The sequence below is a fragment of the Elaeis guineensis genome, chromosome 8 (assembly GCF_000442705.2).
Source record: "Elaeis guineensis isolate ETL-2024a chromosome 8, EG11, whole genome shotgun sequence".
In the NCBI taxonomy this organism is placed as follows: Eukaryota; Viridiplantae; Streptophyta; class Magnoliopsida; order Arecales; family Arecaceae; genus Elaeis; species Elaeis guineensis.
Genome location: NC_026000.2, coordinates 11,400,595 through 11,417,005, shown reverse-complemented (window position 1 = coordinate 11,417,005; position 16,411 = coordinate 11,400,595). Strand labels below are relative to the sequence as shown.

Here is a 16,411-nt window from a genome sequence, read left to right as displayed (position 1 = left end):
TCCTATAAGTATGCGGCAGTTGCCATGACTTTCGACTTACAATCTCGGATTGGAGATGTGACAATTAATACATCTACACCATGCTCTAGGCTTATAATGAATGTCCAAACTTTGATGATGTTTGACGCCACCGATCCTCGGCTTCAAGCAGATATCATGCCTGCACTGATCCATTCCCCAAGGTTCATCTGAGGTGTACTCAGTCCCTTGCTTCACCCTGACATAGCTCTCGAGCCCCCTGTGGTGAAAGAAGGACAAAAGATACAGGCTGAAAAAGCACAGTTATCCATGTTTAGAGTGGCCACCATTCGTCAAGTTCACGACCAAAACCACGGCGCTTGGTGTCACGCCCCAAATCCAGGACATAACACGGCCATGCTACCGAGGGATGGAACCCACGATAACACGAAGCCAATTCATCATAATCATCTAAAATCCATCAAATAAAAAGATTCAATTCTATTATTCATCAAATAATCGAACCAATATGGGTTCAGAGCATCTAAATCCAAAAGCAAGTACTAACCCGAATCTCAACATTCATAAATAACTACAAATTCATGATTATAAAATAAATTAAACTTCTGTTGTCAAATTTTTCAGCTTGCTATGCCGATCTTCAAGCTTGGATTTCTTTTGCCGATCCTAACCTTATTTCTCTGTTCAAACAAAAAGAAAACAAAAAGAATATGAGCTACACTAGCCCAGTAAGTAGAACTTGCACTTCCTTATCGGATCAAGCATAAGTTTTTTCATAATAATGTAATATTTAAAAAATAACAGATAATACAAAATAAAGTATTTCGTAGAGCATATAACAAAACAAGTTATAAACTCATCGTGCATGCATAAATCATGTATATTTCACAATCATGAATCGTAAATCATTTTTATCATGTATTCATGTCATGTTTCAAAACATTGCTCACAGATATTCGTGCTAAGGTCACTATTATATCCGTGACAGGACCATGTTTCTTAATCGACAGAGTTCTTAATTTATGTGCCAACTTTATACCTGCTGGCAGGGCCATGTTTCGTGTGGATGCTAGCTCCGGATGTCGACCTTCCCGAAGGAATTCATTCATAGCCATCTGAGAGCCTTTGAAATCTTTATATCTTTTTCTTAAAGCATACATATACATAGATGGAAAAATAATGAAATTCATGCTTCATAATCATGCTATTTTTATAAAACATGTTCATAAAATCAATGCTCATAATAAAACATGCTCTTTCATATCACATATGCCGATCCTTATTTTATGAAAAATTATGATTTCATCAATAGCAATTCTTTGCATAAAAATATGATCATTTAAAAATAAATAAGGAGCATAAGATCCACTTACCTCGTTCATCTTAGATCTTCGAACTTCGTTAGAAGAATCAGCTAATCCTATTTAAAATATCAAATCATTATCAAATTCTATTCCATAAATATAATAAGATTAAATCATAAGTAAAGAGGACCGTTGACCGAATGTGTCGGACCATCCAGATACCAGGGCAATTTAGGATCTTTGATCTGAGGGTCAGATTCAAGTGACTTGATCAAGAAATCGTGAAACACAGATCGAATTAAGATAAAGTTCAATCAATAGGGTTCTTTAATAATAAATTTGAAAGATCTTTGATACGATCAGATGAGGTTGACATACAGCACGGATATCAAAGCAACTTCAGATCATCTTGTTAGAGTCAATATAAGCTTCTAAAAGATGAAGGCATGACTCAATACAGGATTCATAGATCTTTTTTTTTTAGAGAGAGAAAGTCAGTCATGAGAGAGAAAGTAGAGAGAGAAAGTGGAGAGAGAATCTTCGTATCCTTTAAAAGTGGCAATCATGATTGAGATCATCAGAGATCATATCAAGGTGACTTAATATAGATTAACCATGATTGATATTATCAATTTCGAAAAAGAATCAGATCGGGATCCGATCTACTGCACGAATTTCGGAGCAGTCTCAGATCATCATATTTTTATCTCAAATTTATCCTAGGGTCTGTGATGCAATCAGAGAGAGAATGACCCTAGAGAGACGAAATCCATAAAAAGAGATAAAAGGTCTAGAGAGAGAAAATAAGAAAAAAATCTAGAGAGAGAAAATAGAGAGAGAAGGTAGAGAGAGAAAGTCCAATTCTAGAGAGAGAAAGACTTAAGAGAGAGATGAGAAAAACTTTCTCTCATATATATATATATATATTTTTAATTATATATATATATTTTTTTTCTTTTTCTTTTTCTTTTTCTTTTTAGAGAGAGACAATAGAGAGAGAGAAAGAGAGAGAAAGAGGGAAAAAGAGGGGAGAGAGAAAAATTTTCTCTTTTCTTATTATTTAATTATTTATTTTATTTTTCTATTTTACATTTTCTTTTCTTTTCTTTTTCTTTTTCTTTTTTCTTTTCTTTTTTCTTTTTCTTTTCTTTTTCTTCTTCCTTTTTCTTTTCTTTTCTTTTCTTTTCTTCTTCTTCCCGGGCTTTCATTGGGCCGAAACAGGGGACCTAGAGGTCTCCGTGCCTTGACCGACCGATCACGGCCATATCATGGCCGGTGGTGGCCGGTGGCAACGGCCGACTCTCCCGGGTTCGGAGAGACCAGAGCCGGCGGTCGGCGTGACCGTCGGCTTCGAAAAATCAGAGGAAAGAGGCGGCGAACAGGGGGTTTCCTTTTCCAACTAAATCCGGCGACACCCGTCGCCGGCCATCGTGCTCACAGGCACGGAAAAGAAGGGAGAGAAGAGAGGGAGAGGAAGGGGACCTTACCACAACCTCCGGTGACCCCTACCGGCGTGAAATCGCGGCGAACACAGGTCGAGGAGTCGCGGCTTCAAACGAAAAAATCGGAGAAAAATCTCCGACAATCATCGGTGGCTGCAGGGTCTACCCATAAAGGAGAGGGGAAGGGTTCTTATAGAGCTCGTCCTAGGATCTTTCAATGGCCCTAGGACTCCGATTCTTGATCGGGGAAGAGGAAGACTCCGATCGGGAGTCTTCCTGCTCTGTTTTTTCTTTTTTTTTTTTTTTTTTAACAGGGCTAGTGGGCCGGACTTTCACATTCTACCCCCCTAAAAAAAAAAATTTCATCCTCAAAATTTAACATACCTTCATTTTCAAATAAGAGTGGATATCTCGTCTTCATATCGTCTTCAAGCTCCCAAGTAGCCTCTCTCTCTTCATGATTACTCCAATGAATCTTTACGTATGGAATGGTACGCCATCTTAGAACTTGCTCTTTTCGATCAATAATTCACAGAGAAAATTCTTCATAGGTTAGATCTTCATGAACTTGCAATGGCTCATACTTTATCACACTGTTTGGATCAGGTACAAATTTTCTTAGTGGTGAAATATGAAAGACGTTGTGCACTTTAAATAATTCTGGTGGTAAAGCTAGTTCGTAAGCAACATCTTCTACTCGGCTCAAAATTTCAAAAGGTCTAATAAATCGCGGACTCAGCTTGCCATGTCTCCCAAACCTCATGACATCCTTAGTAGGTGATACTTTTAGAAAACATGATTACCGACCTGAAATTCTAATTCTCTTCTTTTTCTATCTGCCCAACTCTTTTATCTATCCTATACTGCTTTGAGTCTCTCCTTGATCAGATAGATTTTCTCTCTAGCATCCATTTATTATCAGTAAAATCCTTCCTTATTTACAACTAACGTATTTCATAATATCTTTTGATTTAATGGACTAATATTTCTAATCAATTCAGACCATCACGCTTTTGCTGCGCACTCTGATCTCAACTTACCAAATTATCTAAGTCTATCAAAAATATCTTTGTATATTAAATCAATCAAAGATAGATCCAACTTTCAGATTTCATATACAATTTAGGATAAAATTTAAGATTTTCTTGTTATTACTATCTCTTAGACATAGCACATCAAAATTAAATCCTCAACCACCTTCTATATTTGAATTTATTACATAAACTTCACCACTCCTCAAGAATCCAATATGTCTAGAATTAATTTGAGTTAACCTTCGATTTACCTTACAATCATTTAGACAACTTCCAAACTAACTTTTCTTTGCAAAGAAATCAAAATCAGCAAAGTTATCATGTCCTTTATCCGTATAGGTTTAGCATTCCAATATCATCAAATATACCTAACATAATATATCAATACCTCCCACTTCATTCTAGGGTCAACACTTCTCGTGCTCAGGTCAACCTTGCTAATTGAAATCTAGGATATCACTCGTCAATTCTATTATAGATATCATATGCCACTTATGCATAAATTTCATCATAATACCTATTGATTCGAAATCAAATTATTGAATCCTTTCTTTTATATCTATCATGTTCCTCATGATCTTAGCCTCAAATTCAAATATCACTAAAGTCACAATCCCGAATAATGATAACCTTAAGCTCAAATATCACTTAAGTCATATTTTCTAGTGATCATGATCTAAACTTTATATCATTCTATCACGTCCTTAATGATCATAATCTTAAGCTCTGATATTATCCATTATACTCCACTCGGTCACATCCTATTAGTCATACAGAAAATTTTGATATTATTTTATAATCTCAATGATCTTAAACCTAAGCTCTTATGTTAATCTATCATATCCTAATCATTTATATTATTTATATCATAATCTCCAAAGATTATAACCTAAGCTCTCATACCATAAAATGTCACGCCCCAAATCCGGGACATAACACGGCCATGCTACCGAGGGATGGAACCCACGATAACACGAAGCCAATTCATCATAATCATCTAAAATCCATCAAATAAAAAGATTCAATTCTATTATTCATCAAATAATCGAACCAATATGGGTTCAGAGCATTTAAATCCAAAAGCAAGTACTAACCCGAATCTCAACATTCATAAATAACTACAAATTCATGATTATAAAATAAATTAAACTTCTGTTGTCAAATTTTTTAGCTTGCTATGCCGATCTTCAAGCTTGGATTTCTTTTGCCGATCCTAACCTTATTTCTCTGTTCAAACAAAAAGAAAACAAAAAGAATATGAGCTACACTAGCCCAGTAAGTAGAACTTGCACTTCCTTATCGGATCAAGCATAAGTTTTTTCATGATAATGCAATATTTAGAAAATAACAGATAATATAAAATAAAGCATTTCATAGAGCATATAACAAAACAAGTTATAAACTCATCATGCATGCATAAATCATGTATATTTCACAATCATGAATCGTAAATCATTTTCATCATGTATTCATGTCATGTTTCAAAACATTGCTCACAGATATTCGTGCTAAGGTCACTATTATACCCGTGACAGGGCCATGTTTCTTAATCGACAGAGTTCTTAATTCATGTGCCAACTTTATACCCGCTGGCAGGGCCATGTTTCGTGTGGATGCTAGCTCCGGATGTCGACCTTCCCGAAGGAATTCATTCATAGCCATCTGAGAGCCTTTGAAATCTTTATATCTTTTTCTTAAAGCATACATATACATAGATGGAAAAACAATGAAATTCATGCTTCATAATCATGCTATTTTCATAAAACATGTTCATAAAATCAATGCTCATAATAAAACATGCTCTTTCATATCACATATGCCGATCCTTATTTTATGAAAAATTATGATTTCATCAATAGCAATTCTTTGCATAAAAACATGATCATTTAAAAATAAATAAGGAGCATAAGATCCACTTACCTCGTTCATCTTAGATCTTCGGACTTCGTTAGAAGAATCAGCTAATCCTATTTAAAATATCAAATCATTATCAAATTCTATTCCATAAATATAATAAGATTAAATCATAAGTAAAGAGGACCGTTGACCGAATGTGTCGGACCATCCAGATACCAGGGTAATTTAGGATCTTTGATCTGAGGGTCAGATTCAAGTGACTTGATCAAGAAATCGTGAAATACAGATCGAATTAAGATCAAGTTCAATCAATAGGGTTCTTTAATAATAAATTTGAAAGATCTTTGATACGATCAGATGAGGTTGACATACAGCACGGATATCAAAGCAACTTCAGATCATCTTGTTAGAGTCAATATAAGCTTCTAAAAGATGAAGGCATGACTCAATACAGGATTCATAGATCTTTTTTTTTAGAGAGAGAAAGTCAGTCATGAGAGAGAAAGTAGAGAGAGAAAGTGGAGAGAGAATCTTCGTATCCTTTAAAAGTGGCAATCATGATTGAGATCATCAGAGATCATATCAAGGTGACTTAATATAGATTAACCATGATTGATATTATCAATTTTGAAAAAGAATCAGATCGGGATCCGATCTACTGCACGAATTTCGGAGCAGTCTCAGATCATCATATTTTCATCTCAAGTTTATCCTAGGGTCTGTGATGCAATCAGAGAGAGAATGACCCTAGAGAGACGAAATCCATAAAAAGAGATAAAAGGTCTAGAGAGAGAAAATAAGAAAAAAAATCTAGAGAGAGAAAATGGAGAGAGAAGGTAGAGAGAGAAAGTCCAATTCTAGAGAGAGAAAGACTTAAGAGAGAGATGAGAAAAACTTTCTCTCATATATATATATATATATTTTATTATATATATATATTTTTTTTTCTTTTTCTTTTTCTTTTTCTTTTTCTTTTTAGAGAGAGACAATAGAGAGAGAGAAAGAGAGAGAAAGAGGGAAAAAGAGGGGAGAGAGAAAAATTTTCTCTTTTCTTATTATTTAATTATTTATTTTATTTTTCTATTTTACATTTTCTTTTCTTTTTCTTTTTCTTTTTTCTTTTCTTTTTCCTTTTTCTTTTCTTTTTCTTCTTCCTTTTTCTTTTCTTTTCTTTTCTTCTTCTTCCCGGGCTTTCATTGAGCCGAAACAGGGGACCTAGAGGTCCCCGTGCCTTGACCGACCGATCACGGCCATATCATGGCCGGTGGTGGTCGGCGGCAACGGCCGACTCTCCCGGGTTCGGAGAGACCAGAGCCGGCGGTCGGCGTGACCGTCGGCTTCGGAAAATCAGAGGAAAGAGGTGGCGAACAGGGGGTTTCCTTCTCCAACTAAATCCGGCGACACCCGTCGCCGGCCATCGTGCTCACAGGCACGGGAAAGAAGGGAGAGAAGAGAGGGAGAGGAAGGGGACCTTACCACAACCTCCGGTGACCCCCACCGGCGTGAAATCGCGGCGAACACAGGTCGAGGAGTCGCGGCTTCAAACGGAAAAATCGGAGAAAAATCTCCGGCAATCATCGGTGGCTGCAGGGTCTACCCATAGAGGAGAGGGGAAGGGTTCTTATAGAGCTCGTCCTAGGGTCTTTCAATGGCCCTAGGACTCCGATTCTTGATCGGGGAAGAGGAAGACTCCGATCGGGAGTCTTCCTGCTCTATTTTTTCTTTTTTTTTTTTTTTTTTTTTTTAACAGGGCTAGTGGGCCGGGCTTTCACACTTGGTCCCTCCCATGGAGCTTGACAGAAGCTGGGAGCAGTTTATCCACGCAACTCAAGCTTGAATTGCCCACAAAGCTGCAATAAAATCCTCCTAATATCCATTAATTATGAACTTTTATTTTATCGCCCATTTTCTGGTGGGAATATTTTATTTCCAACGTTGAATATAAGGCTAACATCTGGAGAAATATTATGAAGATAACAAAGAGTAATTATTTGGGAAAGCAGTCATAGGTTTCTTACCCCTGCCTGCACTCATGTTGACAGTCAGTTTTTTTTTTTTTTTTTTTTTTTTTAATTCTTTTTTTTTTGGTGTGGGGGTTCAGCACTGGCTGAAATATTTGATAACTTGTACAGTGCAGGTTATTCTCTCTCACAATTGTTCTATTTGATAATAGTCATCAGCAGAACAGTGTTTTGTTTGGTTTATTGACTTTGTCGCTGGTGCAACAAAATGGAAAACAACATATCACTAAATGCATTTCATATGAGTACAATTCATACAGCAAGCTTTAACTTCTTGCCACTTCATCTAAAAGCTGGATGGAGTGCTGAAAAGTGCTCCTTAGTTGCATGAGTTCAAAATATAAAGCTGCTAGTTTGCCTTCCTATTCCAGGTTGCATGGCAGGCCTCTCCCTTAGCTTTTGGTTGCCTTGACCAAGTAGTCAACATGGCTAGCGGTCAACATTAAGCTGTTATTCTTGTTAGATGAACTATATCTATATCAGTAAGAGAGTGATTAAGACATTTGTTCTTGAAGAAATGCCCTTCAATTGAGAAATTGCCTACTGAGGAGCACCTGCTATGGACATACTTGATGATTTCAGTTTGGTTTCAATAAGCCCTCAATTATGTACATGTGTGCCACTCATTTTCTCGAAGGATGTTTCAGCAATGCGAGTGATGCCATTTATATTCCAAAGGTTGTAGGCCTAAAGTGCCTCACTGGAAACATCAAAATGCTTTAGAACTGAAATTTATATTCCAAAGGTTCTAGAACTTGATGCGCTATGGAGGAAGATCATGTTTTCCAATGTTCAGAGCTTTCATCGATGAGGGATGCTGAATTTTATTACCTTGAAGGAAACACGATACAATAATAAACTGCAGAATATAGAAGTTCACCACACTAAGAATGCTGATCTTTTAATAGCTGCAGGCCCCCCAAACAAGAGGATCATTATCATAATATCTAAAACCAGGCATTCATGATGATCTAATCAATAAGACTGTCTGAATCTAAAGGCATTGAATGCAGAAAATATGAACTTTCATTGAATGCAGGATGGCTTAGCAGTCTTCTACTCCCCTCTTTCAATTTCCTGCAAGGGCTCCACACATCCAGCTTTGAGTTTCTGAGGAGGAATTCTAATACAACAAACATCTGTATAATTGCTCTGCCCTCAACCATGCAGATCTGACAATTAAAGGAAAATGTTAAACAGATTTTACTAGTCGTCAAATGAAAACAGAAAACATGAGGCGGTATAGAAAACGTATATAGAGGATAACTTAAAAAGAGTGTGTTAACTCTTTAAACCAGCTGATCTGTTTTGCCTCACCAACTTGCCAAAGTAGCCTCATTGTGACTTAAGCTGCAATGCATGTTTAGCATCAGTTTTTCCTCCCTAATCTATTATCAAAATGGTCCTCAGGGTGAACAACCACACATAACAGAACAACTTCACAGGATCTGGACAAATCCCAAGACAAAGGGTTAGGTGTGAACAAAATGAGAAATCAATTATTCACCTCATGTTTTGTGAAAACTCATCTTGCTTCTTGCCAGCTTGCTTGCATCATTCCAGTGTCATAAATTACACTCTTTTAGCATTTTTGTGAAGCAACATCTGTACTCCCTCCTGACTGATGGTTCTTATCTGCTAATGAGCTGACAATGAATCCACCATGAAGTCCAAACCGTTGCTTATCCCACTTATAAGGTCCCCCTGCATCCTCCTCAGCTAGGTTCTGCATTCCAGAAACAGATAACCTGGACGAATTTCTGTCTTCACTTCTGCAAAACTTTGAGCATAGGAATCCTGCACCAGGTAATCTGGTGCACGTATTCACTGCATGACCATTGTTTGATATCCTTCCAGAACATCGTGCTAAATCATGAGAAATCACATTTAATGCCATCTCTAGGCCATGCACTTGAGTCTCCAAAGAATGAATGCCATTCTGAGATCTCCCAATAAGCCTCTATAAAACCCAAAAGAAAGAAGAATTGTGAATTTAGAAAATGCATTTACGATTCATGGTCAAGTCAGAAAAGAATTGATATCTCAGCAAAATGATGGAATACAACAAAGTTTAGACATTTTAACCTCTGCACTATATCAGAACAAGAGGCAAGGCCAACCGACCAAGAAAAAATTCCAGATATAAGGAAAAAAATAAAAAGCTTGGAAAAGGAAACTTTAGATGACTACAAAAAATAAAACAATGCTCCAATACCTACTGTATATACCATTTATAATGGTATCTGTGTCATTATAGCTATACTGGTACGTACTCTAATGAAGCAATTATAATGAACTGCACTGAGGGACCTAGCAAACAACCAGAAGGCAAAGGCCCATCATAATGGCAATGGGCAAAAGAAGCAATTATTTTCGTAGATGTGATTTCCTATTAACTAGCATGGAGAACAAATTATTTGGTCCTGTCCCAAATACAACAAATTTCACGTTTGCTTCTTCTCTATATTTTCACTGTACAAGACCCTACCCTCCCCAAATAGTTTTTCAGCATACACAGAGATTAGCTCCAGAATATCTAAGGTACAGAATCAAAAATTCTCATCAGAATCCCAGCATGCCTTATACTGCATTCTAGATTCACATTTTTGTTTTGACTTTTGAATTGGTATCACTAACAAATAGCAGAGAGCTATCTACCTATCTGCTACTTGTATAAACCGGCTACAAGCTATGATAGCCATGGCATTTCACAGAAACTGGATCAAACACTCCTGCTGGAAGTTTCTTGGTACTGGAAAAAGGACATTGTATTCTTGGAGTTGCAAATGATAATATTCTAATCAAATAGGAAAGTTATTTCACATTCTGATTCGTATAATTTGATTACATGAGAAATTAATAAGGAAATGTTACTCCAAATCATAACAGAATAACAGGACTCTCTGGAAATTGTTGTCTGGTAGTTCTTTTACTGGATACTTGTGGACTGCTTGCAGCTTTATACCAGGAGTTACTACATCCCACATATCTTCTCTCACTAGATGTTCATGATTTTTTTTTTTTTTTGGAGTGTTTGCTGGGGATCATCTCCAAAAAGTAGATCTTTCTATTAGTATATAAAGTCTAACAGCCAGATACTAAACCTTTGCTACAAATTGAAGCATTAGCTTGCCAGTACATCGGTTCCTGTTGCCAAAGAAATGTTTTCCAAATTTTCTAACAGACTTCACCATTGCAGCTTGTTGCTGGTTTAAACTTAAACAGAACAGAAAATCCTAAAACCCTGCCTTGATATGACAACATTATGAATTTTTTCATGTGAATGCATGAATCAAGTATGTTTGGATTGTTATACTCAAAAAAGTAAAAAAGCGCCGAATATTTCTCAAGAAATAGTATACATAAACAGGTACTGCATTATTAAGTGGTAGCAAGAAAGAAAATTGTTTTCTAAGTACATTTGGTACATCAAGTTTTGAAGTTAAGTGAATCCTAGGTCAAAACCTATGTCTTAGATCGACATTCCAGGTCTTTTTATGCTTGTAAGTTTCATATTTTATCTTAGTAATATAGCATTTAGAAGCAATAGAGCGAGCAAAGTCTAGATTCTCTAAGATCTGGTCCATAAAATTTTTGGTTTCTTTACAGTTAACTAGCAATAATATGAATATTGTAGCAAGAGGCTTTTTTGATTGCGGAAACTGTGGCAGATCAACAGCATCACCTGAAATGTGTCTCATGCCAATCAAGATCAGCATAATTCAACTTTCAATTGGGCAGATACAAAATTTGTACGACCAAAGTGATTCCAGCAGCAAACCAAGATACGATTACATAGTTTGGATAGTGTTAATATGGAACAAGATGCTTGTAACTAGTCAAAAGAGGCCAAAAATGCTGTAAAGTTCCTAAATAATGTTTACATCTCAAAGACATAACAACCTCAAAACTATCTGGCTGCATATTAATCAGAAAAGACAGACTGAAGTACTAGCAAACAGTTAAAATCAGCTTGATGAATAAAAACAACAATAGCGAAAGAGATTTATGTTACCATGTCATATTTAACATCATATAGTTAAGCAGACAATTATGGAAAACAAGCAAGAAGCATAATTTTACCACATTTCCAATGATATGCAAAACTCTTCAATAGCAACTAAGAAAATCTAATGCTAGTTGACAGGAAAACCATTTGGCATGTCAGAGAAGTTACCTGGAGAAGTTCTAACAGACTGGACTGTTGGTTCTCAATCTGAACCAACTGCATGCGAATCAAAGACAGGTCACCATCCCTGTGTGCTGCACTAAGATCATCACTAGTATTATCAGCCACTGCAGTTGATTCCAAGCTCCTAGTATCTTGAAATGGAACCACACATGATGCATGCTTTAACCCAGCCAACTTGTTTCCCTTATCCTCACTGTTCTTTTCAAAAAGCATTCTTCTTGCCTCTAACCTGGATCTGACATTACCCTCTACTTCTTCTAGTCCCTGAACTTTCAGAATCATATCTTCACTCTCAACTTTAACCGAATGCATGTTGGGAATAGCAATTTCAACTCGCCAATCAGAGTTTTGCTTATGGTCAGTTTTACAGAACAAAGGAGAGGACAATTTCTTATTCCTGATCGGAGTGTTCTTTCTGGTGGTAGGAATTGGTGAGGCAGCAGGTGGAGGCGATCGGCTGGATAAGAATCCGCTCTTCCTTGTTATTGAAGGAGAAGAAGATTGGACAGGACTAGAACTTACTGAAGCTGTTGGGTATCTCCCATCACTTGCACTTTCTGCCCCATCCAAATTCAAGCAGAGAAGAAATATTCAGAAATACATTATTGGATATCAAAACTTCATTTATTTCATATAATTAGTTGACAAAAATTGCACACAGAATAACAGTAAAGTTAAAGGATCATGCATTCATATGATCTGGAATATTTACATATCAGATGCGGCTAAATTCCCCGATATTATCATGCCAACAGAATATGGCTACTATGTTCAAAATTCATATAAATTAAGAGAAAAAATTGAGAACCATCCTATTCATTTGATGCAGAATACATATATATACACACAGACACACACACACATCAGATGTAACAAAACTTCTCAAGTATTATAATTGTCAAGGAAGCAGGTAATCTTCAATTGCCGTACCTGGAAAAGATGAGAATAGACTTGGAGAGATAGAGAAGTTATAATACACATACATATACATGTATATACATATATAAAAATATGCAGACACAGATGCATACTAAATACATAAATACACATACATACATACAATACATACATACATACATCTATACATACATACATGCATATACAGTAGATGACTCATCCATCACCTCTGGGAGAAGGTTTGGACGGTGACTGGGATGGCGGCAGGGCATTAGACTCAGTATCGAAAGCTGTTGGAATATCCTTCCACACCTCCAGCATCCGATTCATCGATTCACGAACGATCTTCACCTGCATTGTCAAAATAAGATCAGAATGTCAAGCACACCAAACGGATGTACGGATCCGACGGAAGTTTAGGTATCGATTGGCGAAATCTTGGAGGGAGGAGAGCAAACCTTATCGAACCTCCGGTTCTCGAAGGACGAGAGGCAAGACGACTTGAATTCAGCTAACCGATCCTTCTCGGAGATGGCGAGGAGCGAAAGAGCCTCGGCGGCGGCCTTCCGAGCGGCCCAGTCCTCGCTGGCGAGGAATTCGGCGAGGCAGGAAACGAGGAGACCGAGTAGGGTCGGTGTTGAGGCAACACCAACGCCGGCGACGCTGCCGAGGAGGGAGAGCAGGGCGGGCTTGGCCTTGAAGGCGTTGCTCCGGAGGAGCTTCACGAGGCGGGGGAGCAGACGCTGGAGGTGGTGGGCGAGATCCCGGTCGGTGGATGCGGCGTCGACGGCGGCGGCGAGGCAGAGGGCGGAGGCGATCTGGGCGCAGCGGTCCTGCTCGTGGAGGAGGGCGTCGGCGAGGGGGCGGAGGAGGACGGGAGCGACAGCGGCGGGGTGGGAGGCGGCCATGGAGCGGACGGCGTCGACGCAGGCGGCGCGGACGGAGGAGTCCGGATCGCGGAGGCGGCGGAGGGCGGCGGCCAGCATGCGGGGGAGGTGCGGCGCGAGCGACGAAGCCGGATGGGAATGAGAAAGAAGCGATATGAGTCGGAGGGAGTGGCGGCGAAGCGGAGTCTTATCGGTGGGCCGGGTGTCGGCAATGGCGGAGAGGAAAGGCGAGAAAGAATCCGGCGTTAGAGACTGAGCAATGGAGTCGAGCTCGGAGGCGGCCCTGGCCTCGGTGTCGCGGTCCGACAGCTTGGTGAGGCAGCGGTTCACGCGCTGCCTTACGCCGTCGCCGCAGGCGTTGGGGTGTGGTTTGGACGCCATGAGGAGGACTCCACTTCACTCCAGTCCAGTGGCGGTGCGTCGGAGTATAGAAGAAAAGCTAGAAAGCTGGAGCTTTCTTTGTTTTTTATTCTCTCTTCTTCTTTCTTTGTTGCCTAGCGATGCGTTGGCGCCATCTGCTTGACTTCACGTCGTTCTTAGATGAGGAGGGTGTGAGGGGGGACGAGGGCGAGGCATTCGCGGCGCTGTTGGGGTGGCTGGCAGTGGTGGTGCCGGGGGTGGTGAAGCTGGCGAGCTCTGCTTTAACTACCAAGTAGGTTATTAGGAGGTGGTGGTTGGGACTTGAAGACAGGAGGGCTGCGTTCCCTTCCATCGATCCAGCAGTAACATTGCAACTCCAAGATGGGGAAGGAAGGGTGAAATTGATGGTCCTCCTAATTAACTATTCTTGTTTGTATTTTCCTTTTTAAAATCTTATCTTCTTGGACGTACACATACGTAAACAAGATGGCGCATGTGAGGAGAATGTTAGATTAAAAAAATAAAGGGTATTGCTTCTCAAAAAATAAATGAAGGGGATTGGTGATGCACTATGTTGCTTGGAAGGTGAATAAACTGTTTGGATGTACCGAATGTAATTTGCTTAAAAACTATTGATTTGATTGTTTCTACCATGGACACAATTTTAATGGTTGATTGAGATGACGTGCTAGGTTGGAGATGTTTGATCAAATGTGTGCAGATTAATTGGTGTTAGGCTGGTCGAGCGACATGAGATTGATTTCTCAACAAAAGAAAAGGACTGCATCATTTTAATAAAAATACATGCTAGACAAATTCAAAAAAAGGTAAAATTTAAAAGATAGTTGAAAGTACTGAATGGCTACATGGGATGTGGTTTGCCCACAAAAAAAAAAAGTGCTTGAGATTTTTTTCCCACCAAAAGAAATTTGAGTTGAAAACTAACTTGTACGCGATATAAGTAAAAGACTCATGAAATTTTCTTTCTTGATGAAGTAATGATACTAAAATATTAGAGTTATGGAATCGGAATAAAATTTTGCAACATATATGTATGGTGAATCGAAAAATATAGAAAATTCCTATCTTACATGTGTCACACCAATCTCTATGTTAAAAAAGAGGAATCTTGTAGCTAAATAGCTCATGGTCCCACTTAATAGCAGTGACATTTTGTTCTTAATTGGCTAAAGCAATGGAGCAAACCCTTTCCATAGCTTGTGATGCCTCATCTTGCTTGTGACAACTCAGATGGAAAAAACCATCATTTCAATCAAGTTGCTTGGTCTGGTTGGTAAATCTAGTTTTTAATAGATAAATTGGGAACCTCTACCACGTATAAAAAAGAATGTAACCATTATAAGCTTGGCATGCCATCAGTGTTCATCACAATTTAAAGCCCCCATAGAAGAAAATTATTATAGCCAAGCTAGCCAAGTAAATTGTGGAGTTATCCAATTTACAGCTACAGTCCATTTTTGCCATTCAATTCTGGATAAATAACAGCTAGGTTGTGGTTCGACAACTTTTGCATATCTAATAGGAAAAAAAAAAAAAAAAAAAGGGATATAAGTCTCCAGCCATTAATCTTTGAGTTTGCGATAGCTTCTATCGGCTGGCATGTTCAATTTTTTTTGGACTAGTCTATGCTAATATGGTAGATTAAATTTATCTAAAATTTTTTTTTTTAGCGGTCTTCTTTTCCTTTCATATTTTTACCTATCATGTGAGAATAAGATAAAACATGAATCCTCTGCAATACAAAAAAATTGCACCACAAGAGTACTATGCAACCATTGACCGGATCCGCATCTAATATTTTGGATTCAACAATTTTGATAAAATCAATCACTTGAAGCTTCTAATAGATTACCTTAGCCTATCTCGGTCTAATGCCTCTTCTTCCATATTTTGATTATTATGTGAGACTAAGACTATTCTATTGACAATTAATAGACTAATTGTTTCATATTTTGATCCATCATGTGAGAGTTAGATGCGGCTGCAACTACGGTTGGTAAACTGCCGGTGAGCTGAAAGCAAGAGCCAAAGGCCCATGGGACGGTAGAGTTGTTGGTCTTTCCGAGTCCTAAGGGGTTCTCAACCAATGCATCTGTCCCAGATCTTGCGTACAAGCTCATATCTCAAGCTCCTTGCCCCTAGTTTCTACCTTCTAGAGGGATCCCAGTTCCTTCACGAAGTCTCGTTTTAAGTTGCGCTGTCAACCTTCTAAGACTGCTGAAGAATGGAGGACCCATGCATAGAATGTGACACTACTTTATTTAGCATAATATTTAAGGTGTGGATAAATGCTATCTATTTATACATCAAAAGCATCTCTCCATCTAGAAACAATATGGCAGATTCTCTGACTTCATTTAAGGCATGTTTGGTTGAGAAAAATTAGACCCTCGAAGGAGAATAAAAATGAGTAGCTT

General features: G+C 38.4%; 1 protein-coding gene across 3 annotated transcripts; it reads right to left on the bottom strand.

Annotated features, from left to right (window-relative positions):
- Positions 1-7,862: 7,862 nt before the first annotated feature.
- Positions 7,863-14,368, bottom strand: LOC105050068 (TORTIFOLIA1-like protein 5). 3 transcript variants are annotated; one of them, XR_012134026.1, is made up of 5 exons: positions 13,185-14,368; positions 12,954-13,077; positions 11,815-12,386; positions 8,955-9,597; positions 7,863-8,809 (listed from the first exon to the last, which is right to left on the bottom strand). XR_012134026.1 is itself a non-coding variant. In XM_019852259.3 (4 exons), exons 1-4 carry the CDS (start codon positions 13,992-13,994, stop codon positions 9,220-9,222), a joined length of 1,884 nt encoding a protein of 627 aa, XP_019707818.1. In that variant the 5' UTR covers positions 13,995-14,368; the 3' UTR covers positions 7,863-9,219. The 3 variants fall into 3 exon arrangements, 1 of the variants encoding a protein (XP_019707818.1); XR_002165277.3 differs by having other exon boundaries at positions 7,870-8,809; positions 9,145-9,597; XM_019852259.3 differs by having other exon boundaries at positions 7,863-9,597.
- Between the last annotated feature and the right edge of the window lie 2,043 nt (positions 14,369-16,411).

Bases quoted from the DNA above. Each gene is read 5' to 3' on its own strand.
- LOC105050068 (XM_019852259.3), bottom strand. From the start codon at position 13,994: ATGGCGTCCAAACCACACCCCAACGCCTGCGGCGACGGCGTAAGGCAG. The intron at 13,078-13,184 runs GTTTGCTCTCCT...TTGACAATGCAG, and splicing joins AGAACCGGAGGTTCGATAAG to GTGAAGATCGTTCGTGAATC. The intron at 12,387-12,953 runs GTGATGGATGAG...TGGATGGGGCAG, and splicing joins GTCCAAACCTTCTCCCAGAG to AAAGTGCAAGTGATGGGAGA.